Genomic DNA, 18,280 nt, shown 5'->3' on the forward strand with positions numbered 1-18,280 from the left:
GGATGCCACATGGCATGCCACCTCAACACTCCTAACCCATTTTACCCTTCCACTCTATTTATTCTTCCACCAATAAAATTTCCTTCCCCTCCGTCTCCATTATCATCATTACCGCCTATTCAAATTCCAAGCAACATCACTAAGCAGATTTCAGCAATGTTCATAAACGAGTTTAATATTTTTGTACCAAAACAATAAACAGATTATGAACATTGCAATGTAAAAAAGAGTAAACCCTTTGTTCTTCGAATAGTAATTTTTTTTTTTCTCATAATCAATAACCCCAGAAACAATTGCTAATCCAAGTTCAACTGAACAAAAATTAAGATATGCAAAAAAAAAAAGCATAAAGAATCACAATCCATTAGCAAACCTTTTACGAACATTCAGATATTAATCAATAACAATCCATATACAATTGCAGAAGAATCAATCGAATAGAAGCATTTTGATTACATTAATAGACCTCCAAATCCAATCACATCGAACAGAGAAGTGAACTGTAATCATCTCACTCCCCAAAAAAAAAAGAATCATAGCCTCGAGTTTTAATTCCTCAATGAAGCAAACAGATAGAAAAGCATAGTTGTTCCGATCAAAGCACCGGAAACCGGCACGGAGAAGCCTTCTCCGACAACAGCGTCGGAGTTACAGAGACCTCCTCTGCTAAAAGCTGCTTAGTGATGCTGCTTGGAATTTGAATAGGCGGTCATGGTGGCGGTAACGGTGGCAATGGTGATGGGGAAGGATATTTTAACGGTGGAAGAACAAATAGAGGAGAGGGGTAAAATGGGTTATGTGTGTTGGAGGAGTGACGCCACGCGCCTTCACCTCATCGAATAATGGCACGCGTAGGATAGTAATATTAAGTCGTTGACAACTTTAATGAATGAAGGGTATATTTAGCCCTAAAGTATAATGAGGGGTACATTTGGCCCTTTTCTGTTTTATAAATTTACCAGACGGTTAGTTGTGTGTTTAATTAATCTACGGAAAGTAGAAAGGTCTAAAATATTGTTGTCAAGGAAAAACAATTTGACTTTCTATATAATATTAGTATCATATAGTACTATAATAGAATAAAGAATAGTAAATATTATTAATTCAGGAAAAAGTAACTCATTTTGTGATAAATCAAACATAATAATTATTAAAACGATAGTTTAATTGCTAAAATCAAGATATTTATATAATAAAATTCTTAAAAGAGAATGGATCGTCGCTCCACCTTTAATAGGAGGTTTAGGATTAATACCCTGAGAATAAAAAAATCGCTTAGAAGTCATTTACCCCTAATGGGGCCCTACGGTTAATCCGCGATATAGTGGGGCCCAATAAATCTGGTCTTACATTTAAAACAAAAAAAAATCTTAAAAGAGCAAAAATATGTTGTTGGAGCAATTTTTCTTCTTAAAAAAGTTGTATACTAATAATTTTTGTTATACGTGGATGGTGAGATAAAGTCTCTTGGACATTTATAATAAATTCATAAAGTGGATTAGCAGATTATTTGTTCTTTTAAATACGAAACATAGGTTTTGATTAGACTTCCCGAAGCTTTTACGTGAGTTTCACTTTCTTCCCCAATATGTAATTGGAACTTGACTTTGTTTACATATTTTTGACTTTACAAAACCAGCTAAATGTAGTATAGATTATTTAAGTAAGATGAAAAGAATAGGAAAAAGAGGTGACAATAAGTATAAATGTTTAAGAAAAGGTACATTTTGGTGAAAAGAATAGGAAAAAGAGGTGACAATAAGTATAAATGTTTAAGAAAAGGTACATTTTGTTGATTAGTGATACCCTTGCCTACTTTGGCAAATAGTACATAATTAAACAAGAAGTCAATGAAGATATGGTGCAATGCATCTCTCTTAGAAAAGTTTTAGATATCTCATTAGTCATATATTCTCAATCGCATGATGTCAAGTCCTTGAAATTAAATAATCTACTTTTCGAATTAAATATAATATTATTTTCATTACTCTAAAATGTACAGAAAGGGCCGATACTGGCAAACAATTCAAAACAATTATGAAATGAAAACAAATCTAAAGTGAATAAGCCATGATAAACCATTATATGGCAGACACTGCTAAATCAAGGGACAAGGAACTATAGAGCAATGTAACTCTACCGTAAGAAAGGATAAACGCGACTACCTACTAGCCCTCTACCCCTAACTCGAGTCCTCCATGTCTTTCCTATCTAAGGTCATATCCTCAGCCGGCACGCGCCATGTCCCGTTCAATCACCTCTCCCCAATACTTCTTCTACTTCTTACCTCTACCTCTTCTTCAACCGTCCATAGCCACCTCTCGCACCTCTCCGCACTGGGACATTTGCGTCTCTCCGCATCACATGCCCAAACCATCTCAAACCCTCGCTTCCCGCATCTTGTCCTCCATCGAGGCTACTCCTACCATGTCTCTTTGATAACTTCATTCCTAATCCTATCGCTCCTACGTGCCCACATCCATCAGCATTCTCGTTCCGCCACTTTCATCTTCTCAACACGAGATTTTCGACCGCCAACACTCCTACCATACAACATAGTTAGTCTAACTACCACTTTCAGAGAACTTTACAAGTTTGTGGCACCTTCTGTCGACAACACCCGGGAGGCAAGCCTCCATTTCATCCACTCGCACCAATACGGCTGTGCGACGTCATCATCAATCTCCCCATTTCCTTACATAACAGACCCGTTACTTCGAAACTATCTTTCTTTCTCGTACGTATCCGGTGCCAAGCTTTCCTCCACGTCGCCCTACGTACTATATCACCGAACTTGTACCAAGCACTTTGTCTTCGTCCTACTCAACTCGAACTCCTTAGACTCCGCAGTTTTTCTCCAAACCTCCTGTTAGCGTTAACTACCGGCCGCGAGTCTCTCGTCAATCGTACTATGTCATCCGCGAATAACACACACCATGGCACCTCACCTTGAATTTGCCGCGTCAATCCATCCATCACCAAGGAAAATAAAAACGGGCCAAGAAAGCCGATCCCCGGGTGCAACCCCATCGTCAACCGCGTTGCTCCGAGTCTCCTCTCATAGTCCTTACCCGCCTCTGCCCCATCGCATATATCCTTGATCGGCCCTAGTGTATGCCTACGTGTGCACACCTCTAGCCTCCAAGCATCTCCATAGAACTCTCTCGACACTTTGTCGTACGCTCTTTTTAAAGTCGATGAATACCACGTGTGTAAGTCCCTCTTCCTCTCCCTATACCGCTTCACCGCCCTCCGTACAAGATGAATAACTTCTGTAGTTGAGCGCCCCGGTATGAATCCGAATTGGTTCTCTGAAATAGACACGTCTCTCCTCACGCTCATCTCCACCAACCTTTCCCACACTTTCATAAATAAGGCCTTAGCAAACTCGATCCCTCCTCGTAGTTGCCGCAACTTTGAATGTCGCCTCGTTTCGGCTCCAATGAATCACCTGCATCGCATCTCCATGCTTCGTGCATCTTAGCCGTCTTAAAGATGACATTAAAAAATCGAGTCAACCACTCCAAACTCCGCCCTCCGCCCGCAATCTTCCAAAATTCTTCAGAATCCAGTCTTGGCCGCTCTCTCCCCTACTCATCTTACGAACAAGACCCTTTAATTTCCTCAACCTTTTATACTCCTACAATATCCAAAATCACGACACCTCTCGGAGTACTCCAAATCTCCCAACACAATGTCTCTGTCCCCTTCGTTGTTCAAGAGTTTGTAGAAGTATGACTGCCATCTCCGTCTAATGAAAGCGTCCTCCACCAATACCCTGCCATCCTCATCTTTAATGCACTTCACATGATCCAAGTCACGTGCCCTCCTCTTCCTTGCCTTGGCTAATAGGTACAACTTCTTATCCCCACCTTTGTCCTCTAATTCTACATACAGGCGTTCAAAAGCTGTTGTTTTTGCCTCCGTAACCGCTAACTTTGCCTCCTTCCTCGCTATCTTCTATAATTCCCTATTTGTCCACTTCTTCTCATCATCCTTGCTGTCTACCAACTTCGCATACGCCACCTTCTTTGCTTCCACCTTCTCTTGAACTTCTCCATTCCACCACCACCCCTTGCCGACCATGGCTACCCTTTCGAGGACACCCAAAGACCTCTCTGTACCGCTTCCCCTAATGCAATCGGTCGTCCTATCCCACACGCTTGGCCACCTCCCCTACTACTCTCCCAAGCTCTCATAGCCCTAACCCTTCACCCATCTCCGTGGCACTCGCCATGGTCAAACTCCCTTTTGGATCCTGTGCCCCGTCATCCACGACCCTCTTTCTCTTCCTCATCTCGATCTCCAAATCCATCACCAAGACCTTTATGCCGGGTCATTAGGCTCTCACCTTAAATCACTCACAGCCTTTACAGACCTTATCGTCCTTCCTATGAGTAAAAAGTCTATACGCGTCTTAGCCACCGAACTACGAAAGGTTACCAAGTGCTCTTCCTTCTTCGGAAACTCGAATTGCTACCACTGCCCCAAAGGATTTTGCGAAATCCAACAAAGCAACTCCTCCTCGCCCTCGTCCACGAAACCACAACCTCCATGCACATCATCATATCCCCCTGAAATTGACCCGATGTGTCCATTGAAATCTCTTCCTATGAATAGCTTCTCAGTAGGCGGTATACCTCCCACCATCTTGTCCAAATCCTCCCAAAAACGTCTCTTCTCCTCCTCGCCTAAGCCCGCTTGAGGAGCATAAGCATTGATAATGTGCAAAATAAACCCTCCAATGACCAGCTTAATCGTCATCATCCTATCATTGACCCTCTTAACCCCTACCACCTAGTCTTTCACTATCTACTAAAATGCCTACCCCATTCCTATCCTTCGACCTACCTGAGAACTATAACTTATACTCGTCCACATCTTTAGCCCTGGATCCTACCCATTTAGTCTCCTGGGCACAAGCTATATTAATCCTCCTCTTCTTCAGAATCTTAACTAGTTCAATGGACTTCCCCGTTAAAGTCCCTATATTCCAAGACTCTACTCGTATACTAGAAACTCCCTTAACCCACCTACCCTCTCCAACCCTCACCCCCGTCCGAGAACATGACCCTAGTCTACCATCGTCTACCAAAGCCAGTAAAGCAAATATAAACTACTCTTACTGGCAGGAATCAATACTAAAACACAAGTTAGCAATAATCTAGATGAAAGTCTAAATACTACGACAATAACGATATGAGTAATGCAAGAATGTAAATTAGCTACAAGGATAAAAGACAGAGAATTAAAATTAAAAAAAAAAACAAAAAAAAAAGGAGAGGCAACCGGAGGTACCAACTCCAGTTAGACAGAACCTGCTCACGCCTGATTCATTGTTCACGCCGGGTTATACAATAATAAAGAAAATTTGAAATACGCCAAATTAATTGCGCGCGTGTGGTGGGTGTGGGGGGGGGGGAGGGGGGTTGGGGGGAGGGGGGGTTGAGGAGGGTAATCTAAAGGAAGATGTATAAAAAGCATATACTTAAAGGAAGTACGCTTGGTAATATTATCAGAATTATAGGAAGATTATAATATTAGAATTAAAGGGTCATTCTTGGATTAAAAGTTTGAACTTTATGAGTTTAAGTTCAGAATTCTACTACATCCACTTGAGTTATTGGGCTCTAAAATACTACTCTCTCTGTTTCAATTTGTTTGAACCTATTTCCTTTTTAGTCCGTGTCAAAATGAATGACCTCTTTCCTAATTTGGAAACAAATTCACTTTATGAATGATTTCTTAACATACACAAATTTTCAAGGCTTATTTTGAACCACAAGTTTCAAAAGTCTTCCCTCTTTTTTAAATGTTCGCCCAACAACAGTGCTCATATAAATTGAAACGATGGGAGTATTTCTTAAAAAATATATTAAAATATCTTTAACTGAGAGGGGGTATGAATGTAATTATCTATAAAGAAGCAAAAAAAAAAAAAAAAGAAGGTATTTACTTAAAAGGAGTACCCTCGTTAATATCAAGAAATTTAACTTTTATGCATTGTTTTTGCATATTTACCATAAAGGATAACGTAATATGTTTTCACTATTATATAACTTAAATTTGAAGAGCACTATTATATAACTTAAATTTGAAGGGAAATCTATCATTCCATTCTCAAATACTTCACCGCAAAACTTATTTCATTTTTCCTTGGTCTGACGTCAATTTCTCTCTTAAAGTCAAGTTTAAAAAGCTTGTAAGCTAGTTGCTAGAAGGAATTAGTGGTCCAAATATGTTACTCCTTAACCTGGTTTTCTAATCCGCCAGAATTGAATTCTGTCACCATGTATGATTTTAAGACACATTAACATAGAACCAACATGAGTTGTGATGGAATGGTTGGGGGTTTCTCCATTTTAAATAGAGGTCTTGAGTTAGAACCTGAAAAATCGACATTGAATGGTTCCCTCCATATATCAAAGTTCATGGCAAATTTGTTATCCTACCTCAATGCTCTTCCTATCCACCCTCCTCCAATTTCATATAGACTAATCAATTCAGGGCGGATCTACAATATTATTTGCAAATTCGGGCAAATTAGACAACAAAAAGTTTATTATTTAATTGTGAGTTCTCTCTTTAGTCTTACTATTACTAAATTGTAATACTGATTTGAAGATTCAATTACACAAAGGAAATAATTAAGTAATACTTGACTGAAGCATTAACGACTATCCTTTTACGACGTAGCTCTTGCTATAGTAAGCAAAAAAAAAAAAAAAAAAAACTCATGATATACTGGCCTTTTCTGCTAATCCTATCGAATAAGCTAAATAACCAAAATTAAAAGAGGAAGAAATTAAAACTACATTAACCAATTCTTTTTAATGAATGTGCTCCTCTACGAACCGACGCCTTTCGAGAAAAAATATGTTTGCTAAGATTTGCTCATGCTTCACCATTAATGACCGCAATAGTCCATCACTTTGCTTAGGAAAATGGGTACCCTAAATTGCGTGAACCCTCTATAAAAGCAATCATCTGAAATTCTTGAAACGACTTTGCAGCACCCTGTGGATAACGAAATTTCATCCTTGAAAAAAGAAGTTATCAATTCTGATACACACCCATCCACGTTGATCAAAACCGTCAAGCAATCACTTGACTCGCCACCCGAAAGAGCCGGTGGTGGTGGTTTAACCGCCGGTGAATGAGATGATGAAGGTGGTGGTGGCGGCATACAAGCCTCGTGCAGTGGCGTCGGAGGCGAGGACGATGATGGAGACGGTAATGGTAATGGAGCTGCATGTGGTGGCAGAGGTGGCGGTGGAACCACATCATCAACTGGTAATGGAGTCGTATGCGGTGGCAGAGCTGGTTGTGGAGTTGCATGCCATGGCGGAACCACATTATCAACCAGTGATGGAGCCACGTGCGGTGGCTGAGTTGGTTGTGGAGCCATGTGTGGTGGCAAAGGCGGTTTTGGAGGTGGTGTAGGGTTGTTTGGGTGGTGTCTGTGATGATGTCCCCATGGTACATGGGGTGGGTGGTGGTGATGGTGGTGTCTGTGATGATGCCACAATAGGGTCGGGTCTACCAGTGGCGGTGGTGAAGATAGGGATGGAGTTGCTTGAATATTTCTCTCACGCCATGATTTTACCCATAAAGAAATTGGCGTCCATCTTCTACCAAACAACTCCTTGTTTTCTCTTTCGGGATCCCTTGCAGTGGCAGTAACGATGCCCATGCAAATACCCAAGAACAGAAATACACATAATGTGCTACTTCTCGACATGTTTCAAACAGGAAATGATAGCCTCTTGAAATTTTGTGAGGACAAAGATATGAATGGGATATAAAGAAAGAATTTATCCAAGGCAGTACTTTTGAGTCCCATTACACTTCGAACTGCTAGTCTTCTAGTTCTATCCAAATTCTAATTCTATGTCGCACTTTGAATATTTGATAGTTTCAAGACTTCTAAACAACTATGAGTTGCAATCAAACCAGAAGTCCTTCTCAGCAATCGACAAAACAGACCAAAAACTAGAGAAACAAAAAGATAATGAATATTTTTAATGACTTGGTTGCATAGCAAAGGCTGCTTTGAACAGAAACTATGAAGCATTAAAATCAGCGATCTCTCTTTTATGAATTATTGAATAGGATGATACTGCTCTGATACACGTTTTGGCGGCAATTTGCGCAGGATAAAAAGAACCAAAATACAAGGCAAGATCTCCGCCACCTGCATAAAATAGACAAAACAAATTGATCATCATCTTGTGAAAGATCATTTAGGCCTATAAAAAGCGTTAAGGAAGCTTGAAAATAACAAGATGATCATAAATAAAAAGAAATTGAATAAACCTTAGTATAGGTCCCTAAAATAGGAAAATAGACGTGTTCGATGTTTCATAAACCTGAATTTGAATTTGACAAGCTATCTGAGTATTAAAAATTAACTCAACTTACCATGTAATAAAAGAGAATGAGAACAGGATGGTCAATGACATCAACATCAGCATTCCCGTTAAAAGCAGAAATAGCAACCTGCAAGAAGGAAATAACAGGAAAATGGATTGTCTTAATCATGCTAGCTAGGGTTGAAAATGTGTATCCCAGATTTAGTGGAAACTTACCACAACACATCTGATCAGGAAACAAGTGCAGCAAATGCCAGTCACAAAACCGACCTGCCAAAAATAGATAATAAAGACCAAAAGCAGATCATATATTCATTATACAGGGATTATTTTTTCCCTTTATGACATACCAAACTACATTGAATGCTCAATATTTTTTCGATTTTATCCCTGGAGTATAAAATCGTTTGGTATGGAACAATCTCCTCCAGCTGATCCTCCTTAGTTCAATCAGAACCTAGAACTGCGGATAGGTTCTAACCGACAGGATATAAAATAGAGGATCTTGTACCCGATCGGCCAACTAGTTTGGAATTAAGGCACAATTGATTAATTGGTTGATATCAATATCATAAACCCTAGTTTCTTTATTTTTTTAATAAAGGAGGTATTCTTCGACTATCACATGTATCCTCTAATCAGTACAGGCACATGATAACTCTGCCAACCAAAGATTATAGACAGACTGTTTATGGTAAATCCTTTAGTTTTATTCCTTATATATATATATATATATATATATATATATATTGGAAGATAAAACCTATTATCTACACTATTAACGAAAAAAAAACAAAAAGTATGAGCTAGGAAGTAGGAACTGGATTTGTAGTAGTTAATTGGTGAAGACACTAATATGAGGTTGGGCATAAAAGGTAGCACTTGATACCAAAAAAAAGCTTCAAAAAGATGCATATGTTTCTGAGGCAAAAACAAGCACCGAATGAAAAGTAGCCTTGCATCTGACTAAACAATGTACATGGAAAGCGAATGACTGAAAAGAAAAGGAGGGCAGCTATATCATGTACAAACCTCATGAAGCTTCTTCTGACGGCCTCTCGATTCAATAGGAAAGCGCCGAAGCATTGCGAACAACCTCAAGAAAGATTATAAAGGAAAAGAAAAAGGGTCAATTTCATGAAACATGGATATAGGAAAGTGAATATGGCTACCTGTACAATACTGGGGCACCAATTACCTTCCACCATACATGACAAATCCCAGAGCAGCACAAAATGAAATAACTGCAGAAAGTGTAAGACCAGACTTTTAAAACTAAGATAGTAGATTACAATGGCCTAGAAACAATTGCATGCCCAAAGAGATATAGAGCACCGACCTGCGAAAAAGAGTTTAGCAGTTTCAACTCCAGCCGAAGTTGGGCCAACCCTAATGAAGATCCATATGCATATCTGCAGTCATATCATGGTTCCATAAAAAGCAGGAAACTCAGAGATGCTTTCGTTGCTAATGCATTGATATACTTTTCTGTGAAGTGAATAGAACTCGGATGCAGTACCTGAATAAGATATACGACTGCATTAACTATGTAATATGCAGGTCGAAGTTTATCAATTGGAAGGTTTCTTGCCTGTAAAAAATAATAAGGAATGAGTAAGGCTTGATCCATGATGAAAATAATTAAAATGGGTAGGGGTTCTTTCACGAGGAAAATAATTGACGAACAACCAACATGATTCCCTTGTTAATATCAAGACATTTGAGAACTAAATAGCATTACCTGATGGTATATTTCAGCCCAAAACAGAACTAGCAGTGTATATGTTGAGAAGAATAGAAGACCAGGGAGATCCAGAAGCATCATCTCAAGTGCCTGTTTAAATGTTGATTGGTGTTAGCTAAGCAGACAAATCAATGCCTGTTCTTTAAAGAAAATTTGAAATTAAACTTGGACCCCAGTTCTGATGCATGCGAAATATAAAAACGAAACTATCCTAATATAGTAAAAGTAATATGTATCAGAATGGGTTCATATCAACTACAAAGTCATGGAATAAGGAGAGAGCAGTAGGAACGAATAATCTGACCATTTGTGCACTGGGAATCTCACAAGACAGTCCAGTTCAGGAAGATTTTCATATGATTGTTTCATCAACATTAGACGAATGCTACTTAAACGGCGACATTCACGAATTAAAATTCCTTCTCTTGCAGTGTAATTCCCTTGAAAGTCCATTCTAGAAGTTATAGCCTTTTAGGAGTCAATAGACTACTTTGCAATTTATTCATCAGCAGTTTGGAGAAACTGAAATTGTCCTATAGGAATCGGAATGGTTAAGTAAAGGGAAACAAAAGACTTACTTTCGGTCTCAGATAGAACACACTTCGGTAGACACCAAACAAAATCGCTCTCACTGCCAACAAATCATTTGGTTCTTGTGAGCATCAGAATAACTTGATACGAACAGTTTCTAGCAGCAGAATAACTTGATACGAACAGTTTCTAGCAGAACTTTGAGAAAGTAAAGAAACTCTTACATCCACAGACAACAAAATTCATCAAGTGAAAAACCTTTTGTGTTGTCCAACCAATTCCTGAAAGACGCAATTGGATGCGGATGAGTTGCACCTGTAATACAACACATGAACATGTTGAGATGATAAACTCCAAGAATTTGGCATATGCCTCATCAAGACAAGCTAGCTGGAATGGTGATGGAAATTTGGATACATTTCAATTTTTTCCATATCTCAGTGTATTATTTTTGAAAAAATACCTGCAGAGCCATAATTACTATTCTTTACTACTCAGATCATTAAAATAGTAACCACCCAAGTTAGCAATACAAACACACACATACCCCTTGAATGGGAAAGCATAAACACAATAACTAAAAATCACATGCAAAAGAAAAGGAGAATACATAAAATTTCGCTGGCAGATCTTTTAGTATGTTCCTCTTTTTTCTTTTTATGTCTGACGGCGTTTCAAGCATTCTAAAACTCTTGTCTTCATTATCCCTTTTGGTTTTGTTGGACGGACTATTTACTTTTCATTTGATTAAATTATCCTTCGAAAATGAATAAAGAATACAGGCTAGTAGTTGCAATACTTAGGTCAATTATGCAGGTTTACTAGACAGCTACCAAGAAATAAAATAATCTTATTTGTTTCAAGCCTAGAAATGTGTTTGCCACGGCATAATCTAGCTGCATGCCTCAAAATTGAAAATGTCTTGTATTAACAAATCTATCTCGCTTACATGTTTTCATTTATTTTTAGCTCATTTTCTGTGGCTCTTGACCTCTTGTGAAACCCGCTTCAAAGAGTAAGGAGAGGAAAGTCAGATACTGAAAGTCTGAAAGTGTGTGATCTTGTTGATGTTGTGCTGTCAATGCATAGTATAAGTTGCTTATTCAGGCTAGGCAAAATTCTCAGTTAAGTTGACTTCAACATATTAGAGAATATTTCCTGCTTAAGTAAAGACATGAAGTTAAGGGGGACCAGCAACCATATACCTAAAAACCACTATAGAATGGTAGCTCGACAATTCATATATAAAACCTAGGTAATGGGTAATCATATATCAACCTTCAGTTTAGTAATAGTGATTAGTAAGAAACTAAGAGCATTCAACATCAAATTGTATCTTTGAACGTAACTAATTTATGACCCTAGCAGTAAAAATTCTAGTGTCAAGTCTAGCTGTCAAGGTTTCCAGGTTTCATCTTGAGTCCACTGTAATGGTAATAAAGCCGGAACTTACCAGAATTGTTTTTTTTTTTTTTTTTTTTTTTGAAAATGTAACATGGAACTTACCAGAATTGTAGCAACAGAGTGTTGCTAAATTAACAAGAAAACACTAAATTCACCTCCATGTCTGTACGACCCGCTTCTTTGGTTGCGGTTAGAAGGAAGAAGACTAGGTAAGTGTGGTAGATTTACCCCTTTGCTAATCACCATATTCTGCCACTCCTAACTACCTCCACATGACTATGAAACACTTGCTCAGTCTCCAAAAGGACAAGCTATTACTTTTTGGGAGAACTACCAATGGTTTTTATTATATATTTATTTTTTTGACCTTCCGTTGATCGTTCCATGTGATGAAATCTGCATGAGGAGCAACTTTTTTGGTCTAGTCCAAGGATCGGGCTTCACAAGGCCCTAGATATATACTATAAATATAGCAGTATATTAATTAAATGTGTCTAAATTGTTTCTGAATAAGATTAAGAATTATTGATCTGAAACGTAAAATCTTTGCTTTGACCCTACCTCATTCAATACATAACAGACAAAATATACATGGGTCAACCAAGCATCAATGGTTTAGTGCCAAACATGTCTACATCATCTAAAAGGAGTGTGAACAGCCTTTGTTATTAAAATTCATCACAGTATCGCTTACCAAAGCAGCAACGGAAAACAAGGGTATCACTTCTTATTGGTGAAACAATGAACTTCAAAGACACGTGCACCTTATACAATGAGGGGCAAAGTGATCGAGTGATAAATATTAGCTTCTTCATTTGACAAGCGCGGTAGAATCAACTAACAAGCGCGGTAGAATCAACTAAGGCTTTCTTAGTGAACATGAACACAAGACCATTAACTGCAAGGTGACAGACACTGACGGTATGCATTCGACAAGAATTCTAACACGGTTTTATACCCATCTAGGAACAATGAAATATTCTCAAAACTTTCTGTTGATACGACATGCTGTTGTTACCATTCATTCCCTTTCAGGATCAGTCGTGATCAGCCAACTTGATCCTCTTCCTCAGGATTTCAGATATGAAAACCCTACCCTAGGATAGCCGCCAACTCCAACTACCATCCGTCTACGATCCTCTATGTTGTTGACCATTAGTAAACCCATGTGAATTCCTCTTTGTAGTTTTTCACTTCACCAGGACCGTGAAATGATTTGAGTCTTTCACTTCAAAAATTCAATAGGATCAATATAAGATTGGGGATATCAAAGAAAGATATCATTATCCTAATATTCTCACCATTGGTCACTGTCACACCTTCTCAATCTGCTAATCAAATGATCCCATTGCTAAAAGAATTCAATGTCGCAACCCGAAGGCACCATGTGATTGCCATTAAAAGATTAGGAAAAAAAATGCACCAAAGAGTTAATTTTCTTTCCCTTTTGTGCATTTGATAAGGGGAGTGTTTCCGGAAAAGCCATTAAAAAGTTTCCAACATAAAAAAAGAAAATTAGCAAAACTGCATAGAACTGAAAGGAAATGATTTCTTCTCATTCTGAAGCTTCCTTTCCCTTTTAAACAAGAAAAAAATCTCCTTTTCCTTCACTATATTTTCTTGCAACTTTATCAACAAAACTAGGTCTAGGGGCATATACTCCACAACAAACGTGTGCACAAAATTAAATAACCCAGCGTAAGTTAAAGCTCATATAAGAAAAGAAAAAAAAATGGACTCTAAATGGATCCAATAAATTGCCCAAATGAAAGATGGAACAACTACACCCAAAAATCGGGTTTAAAACTAATTTAATTAGGGTTTTGGCATTAAAGAAACGTGGCTATCACAACACCATATCAACTAGTATTAATTGTCAATCAAATAAGATCCAGATGGTACAAAATAAGTCTTCAGTCATAATTAACCTAGGAGTTATGAATCCCAAATAAAGTGGTAACACAAGTATAATCAAAGAAACGTAATTAGTGATAGAAAAAAAGTGTGTACCAGGGCAATGAAGGAGACAAAGGCATATGCGGCACATAGAGTATAAAAGATGTCTTCTTTTTCATTATCAGAGAACTCCAACATTCCATTAAACCAATCAAATCTTCCATTAAAGTAACCTTTTGTTACTTCAACAACAACGCTTTTAGTAGCTTTTAGCATTGTTTCCAAGCTAAATCAAGAGAGAGAGAGAGAGAGAGAAAATGTTGCTTTACCATACAGAGTTCAAATTTAGAGACTGACGAAATGAAATAGTGGGGGGTGGAGGGTTTTAAGGGGCCGCACGTGGATTAAGAGACAGGTGTACAACACACATGGGAAGTGACTAAGTTTGATTCCTGTTTATCTTCAATCTTTAAGATTGTTATGATCTCCCTAGTTCATTAACAGCTTGTTTGGATTTGGATGGTTGTTAAGTATGTTCCAATTAACAGCTTGTTTTTTTATGGTTATAATGTTCGGATAGATTCTATCATTTTTTGTTGTAATATAATATTAATATGGGGTAGAGTTATAAGAGTAGTGTATTTAATAATAAGCAAAGGTAAAATGAGGATTAAAAAAAGGGGATAATTTTAATAATATACAATTCAGCATAAAATATTACATCCACGTAATCATGTTTTTTAATTTATATCGGCATAGCCAAACATTTTTCTTTTGCAACGGTGTTTATACACATGATATACAATATTATCCACTGATTGTATACAATGTATAAATCTTGTATAAAAGTGTATAATAATGTAGAAAAGGGTCATTATGTTGGCCATTTCGGATAAATATTTTCTCCAAATAGACATAGAGTGTTATTTTCCCTTTAAAAAAGTAACGATACGACTATATCAAATAGGATGAGACTTTTTTCCCGTTACGTAACGATGATTTTAACGATACGATACAACAAAAATTAAGTAATTATCAAAACAAATATTATATTTTATATTAGACAATACAATAGGTAACAACCATCCAACCAAGCAAGTTTCCGGATGAACAGGCTTTAATTTGATGGGAACTATAATGATTTAAAAAGAAAGCTTACGTTTTAGATAATTCACAAAGTGGAAGAATATACTTTGCTTGTAGTGATACAACTTCAAGGGCTATTGGTGCAACAATTATATTCTTGAAGATTTTCTGGGTCCTTTTATTTGATCAGCGACTAAAATATTCTCATTTTCTTTCTCTCTGTCATTTTTAGAATACGATTGATTAGGTGCAACGATAGCTACTTATTCTTCGATAGAGTATACTGTGCTTCTTTCAAACTTTGAGGGGGTAGAGTTTCTTTAATACATTAAAACAAAAAACAAAAACAAAAGGGCAATTTGCACGATTGTCCTTCATTGAGGGTGGTCTTTAATTTTTGGCCCTCAAAGTAGTGGTCTTTAATTTTTGTCCTAAGCCTAAAATACCCTGAGGTTTTGAGTTCGAACCGCGTCTTAGTCATAAAAATAAAAATAAAAAATCGCAAGGCAAGGCTTTGCAAAAAGTCTGCCTTGTGCGAGAGACTTTGCTTTAAGGCATAACTAAAAGTCTGCCAGATATGGCAGACTTTGCCTTATAAGGCAAACTTTTAATTATGCCTTAAGGAAAAGCCTGTCTTATGCGGCAGGCTTTTAGTTATGCCTTCACCAAAGTTTGCCGCATAAGACAGACTTTTTCTTAAGGCATAATTAAAAGTATGCCTTATAAGGCAAAGTCTGCTGTCTCCGGGCGACTTTTAGTTATGCCTTAACCAAAGTTTGTCGCTTAAGGCAGACTTTTTGCAAAACCTTGCCTTGCAAAATTATTATTTTTTTGACTGAGTGGGAATTTGAACCCAGAACCTCAGGATATTTTCGGCCACCCTTTTAAGCGAAGGACAAAAGTTAAAGATCAGCAATTTGAGGGACAAAAATTAAAGACCAACCCAGAAGAAGGAAAAATGAAACAAAAAACAGCATTTACTTAGTTTGACACATTGTTTTTGTTGGACTGCGCTTGTCTGGGGGAGAATTCTAAGGGGCAATTCGTTTGGGGTGGTCTTTAAATTTTGCCCCTCATATTTGTGATCTTTAAATTTTGCCCTTCAGCTAAAACCCATGGGTTTCAGGTTTGAACCCTCACTTAGTCAAAAAAAATTTTAAAAAAATTACAAGCCAGAGTTTGAATTTCGCTATACCCCCACCGGCAGAATTTTAGTTATGTTTCTAAAAAGTCTGCCATTTAAACAGACTTTGCTCGAGGCATATATATTTCTTTTTTTTTTTTTTTTTTTACTTTTCAAGGTAAACTTTTAGTTATGCCTTAACTAAAAGTGTGCCCGTAAGACATAACTAAGTATGCCACATGGCGGAACTTTTCTTAAGGAATAACTAAAGTTATGCAGTTTTAAGCATAACTATAAGTTCCGCCTTATAAGGCAAAGTTTATGCCTTATGAAAAGTTCGACCTTGGCATACTTTTAGCCATGCCTTAAGGAAAAGTTCGACCTTAGGCATACTTTTAGTTATGCCTTAACTAAAAGTACCTTGTCATAAGGCATAACTAAAAGTATGCCCCGTATAAGGCGGAACTTTTCCCCAAGGCATAACTAAAAGTTTGCCTTATAAGGCAAATCTATGTCTTAGGGAAAGATTATCTTATGGGGCATACTTTTAGTTATGCGCTTATAGGCATACTTTTAGTTATGCCTTAACCAAAATCCTTGTAAGGCATAACTAGGAAAAGACTTTTAGTTAAGGCTTAACTAAAAGTCGCTCATGAGTATGGGACCCGCATACTTATGCTAATCTGCCCGTAATGTAGTATCCGGGGTCGGCATAACTTTGGTTATTCCTTAACAAGTGTATGCAAGTCCGGCATAACTTTGGTTATTCCTTAACAAGTGTATGCAAGTCCGGCATAACTTTGGTTATTCCTTAACAAGTGTATGCCGGGTCCGGCATACACGCGACCCAAACCTTGCCTTGCGATTTTTTTTTTTTTTAATTTATGCTTGTGCGGGGGTTCGAACCCAGAACCTCAGGATTTCTGCGCAAAGCTCAGGATTACAACGCGAAGGGCAAAAATTAAAGACCAGCAATATGGGGGGTAAAATTTAAAGACCACAAATATGAGGGGCAAAATTTAAAAACCACCCCAAAAGAAAAGCAATCCGCACAAAAAAATGAATTCTAAGTTGGGCTCGGTCTATTGACCATAGACCAACTAATGCCCATGGCGACGGCTCAATTGGGCCTCAGATTGACAAATCTCTCCAAATAATTGGGCTGGTTGGTCACTTTATGATCCACTTTTTAATGTTCAGTCACCTTGAAATGTAATGACAAATAATTTTTTTTTATTTTTTTATGTTTTATAATAATGATCTTTTTTCTCTTATCGTCTTGAGCAATAAAAGAGTCGCTTCTTCATCTCTCCATTTTTGTGTAGGAGTTTAACTTTGTAGTACTAACTAAGGATTTTCAAGAAATTTAAACTGAAAGATCCAAATCTTCGGAATTTGTTAAGTTTGTATATTATAGTGATATAGTAATATTTTTCTAGATTCGTGAATGAAATAATGTTAAATAATTATTTTGTTGAATATCAAGAGTGAGATATGTACCACAAGTAAAAATAATGTTAAAAAATTATTTTATTCACTACTGTATAAGTTTCTATTTATCAGAAATGAAATTAATAGAACGAGTGAAATAATATTAAAGAATTATTTCACAATATGGCTGAAATTCCAAGATAGTGTCCTAGAATTCAAACATGTCTCATTATATAAAAAGTAAGAAATAAAAACTGATTTATAAAAGTGAAACTCCAAATATAGTGTCATGAAGTTCAAACATGCCTCACTTTTGAAAAAAAAAAACATTAATTTCATAAAAGCGAAACTCTAGGATTATATCCTGAAGTTCAAAATTATACAGTTGAAAGTCGACTAAATTTTGAAAACTTAATTAGCAATCTAAAAAGTGACAATTTGCCAATTTCATCCTAACTCCACGGGCTTAGAATAAGGATAAGCACAATATTTATCAAATGGAGTAGTACATTTTGCCGCCTCCTTAGCTTTGAACTAAATGAAAGATTTTTAAAAAATATTCTCATTTATATGAACTTCGCGAGTTCCAATTTTATAACTTTATTCAAGTCTTTATTTTGTTGTTTTATTCCTTTTTAATTTTTTCTTTGGAATTGTTTGGAAATTAATGCACTCAATTTTCTATGATTATTT

At 37.1% G+C, this 18,280-nt stretch overlaps 2 protein-coding genes across 2 annotated transcripts; both read right to left on the reverse strand.

Annotated features, from left to right (window-relative positions):
• Window positions 1–6,907: 6,907 nt before the first annotated feature.
• Window positions 6,908–7,741, reverse strand: LOC132062167 (protein TRACHEARY ELEMENT DIFFERENTIATION-RELATED 7A-like). The gene has a single exon (XM_059454793.1). It carries the CDS (start codon window positions 7,739–7,741, stop codon window positions 6,908–6,910), a length of 834 nt encoding a protein of 277 aa, XP_059310776.1.
• A 50-nt stretch (window positions 7,742–7,791) lies between these two features.
• On the reverse strand, window positions 7,792–14,424 carry LOC132064681 (tobamovirus multiplication protein 1-like). Its single transcript, XM_059457766.1, has 11 exons — window positions 14,062–14,424; window positions 10,872–10,962; window positions 10,695–10,747; window positions 10,114–10,206; window positions 9,892–9,963; window positions 9,712–9,784; window positions 9,571–9,616; window positions 9,405–9,468; window positions 8,589–8,642; window positions 8,422–8,499; window positions 7,792–8,194 (listed from the first exon to the last, which is right to left on the reverse strand). Exons 1-11 carry the CDS (start codon window positions 14,221–14,223, stop codon window positions 8,102–8,104), a joined length of 879 nt encoding a protein of 292 aa, XP_059313749.1. The 5' UTR covers window positions 14,224–14,424; the 3' UTR covers window positions 7,792–8,101.
• Between the last annotated feature and the right edge of the window lie 3,856 nt (window positions 14,425–18,280).

Source organism: Lycium ferocissimum, chromosome 7 (assembly GCF_029784015.1).
Source record: "Lycium ferocissimum isolate CSIRO_LF1 chromosome 7, AGI_CSIRO_Lferr_CH_V1, whole genome shotgun sequence".
NCBI classification, from domain to species: Eukaryota; Viridiplantae; Streptophyta; class Magnoliopsida; order Solanales; family Solanaceae; genus Lycium; species Lycium ferocissimum.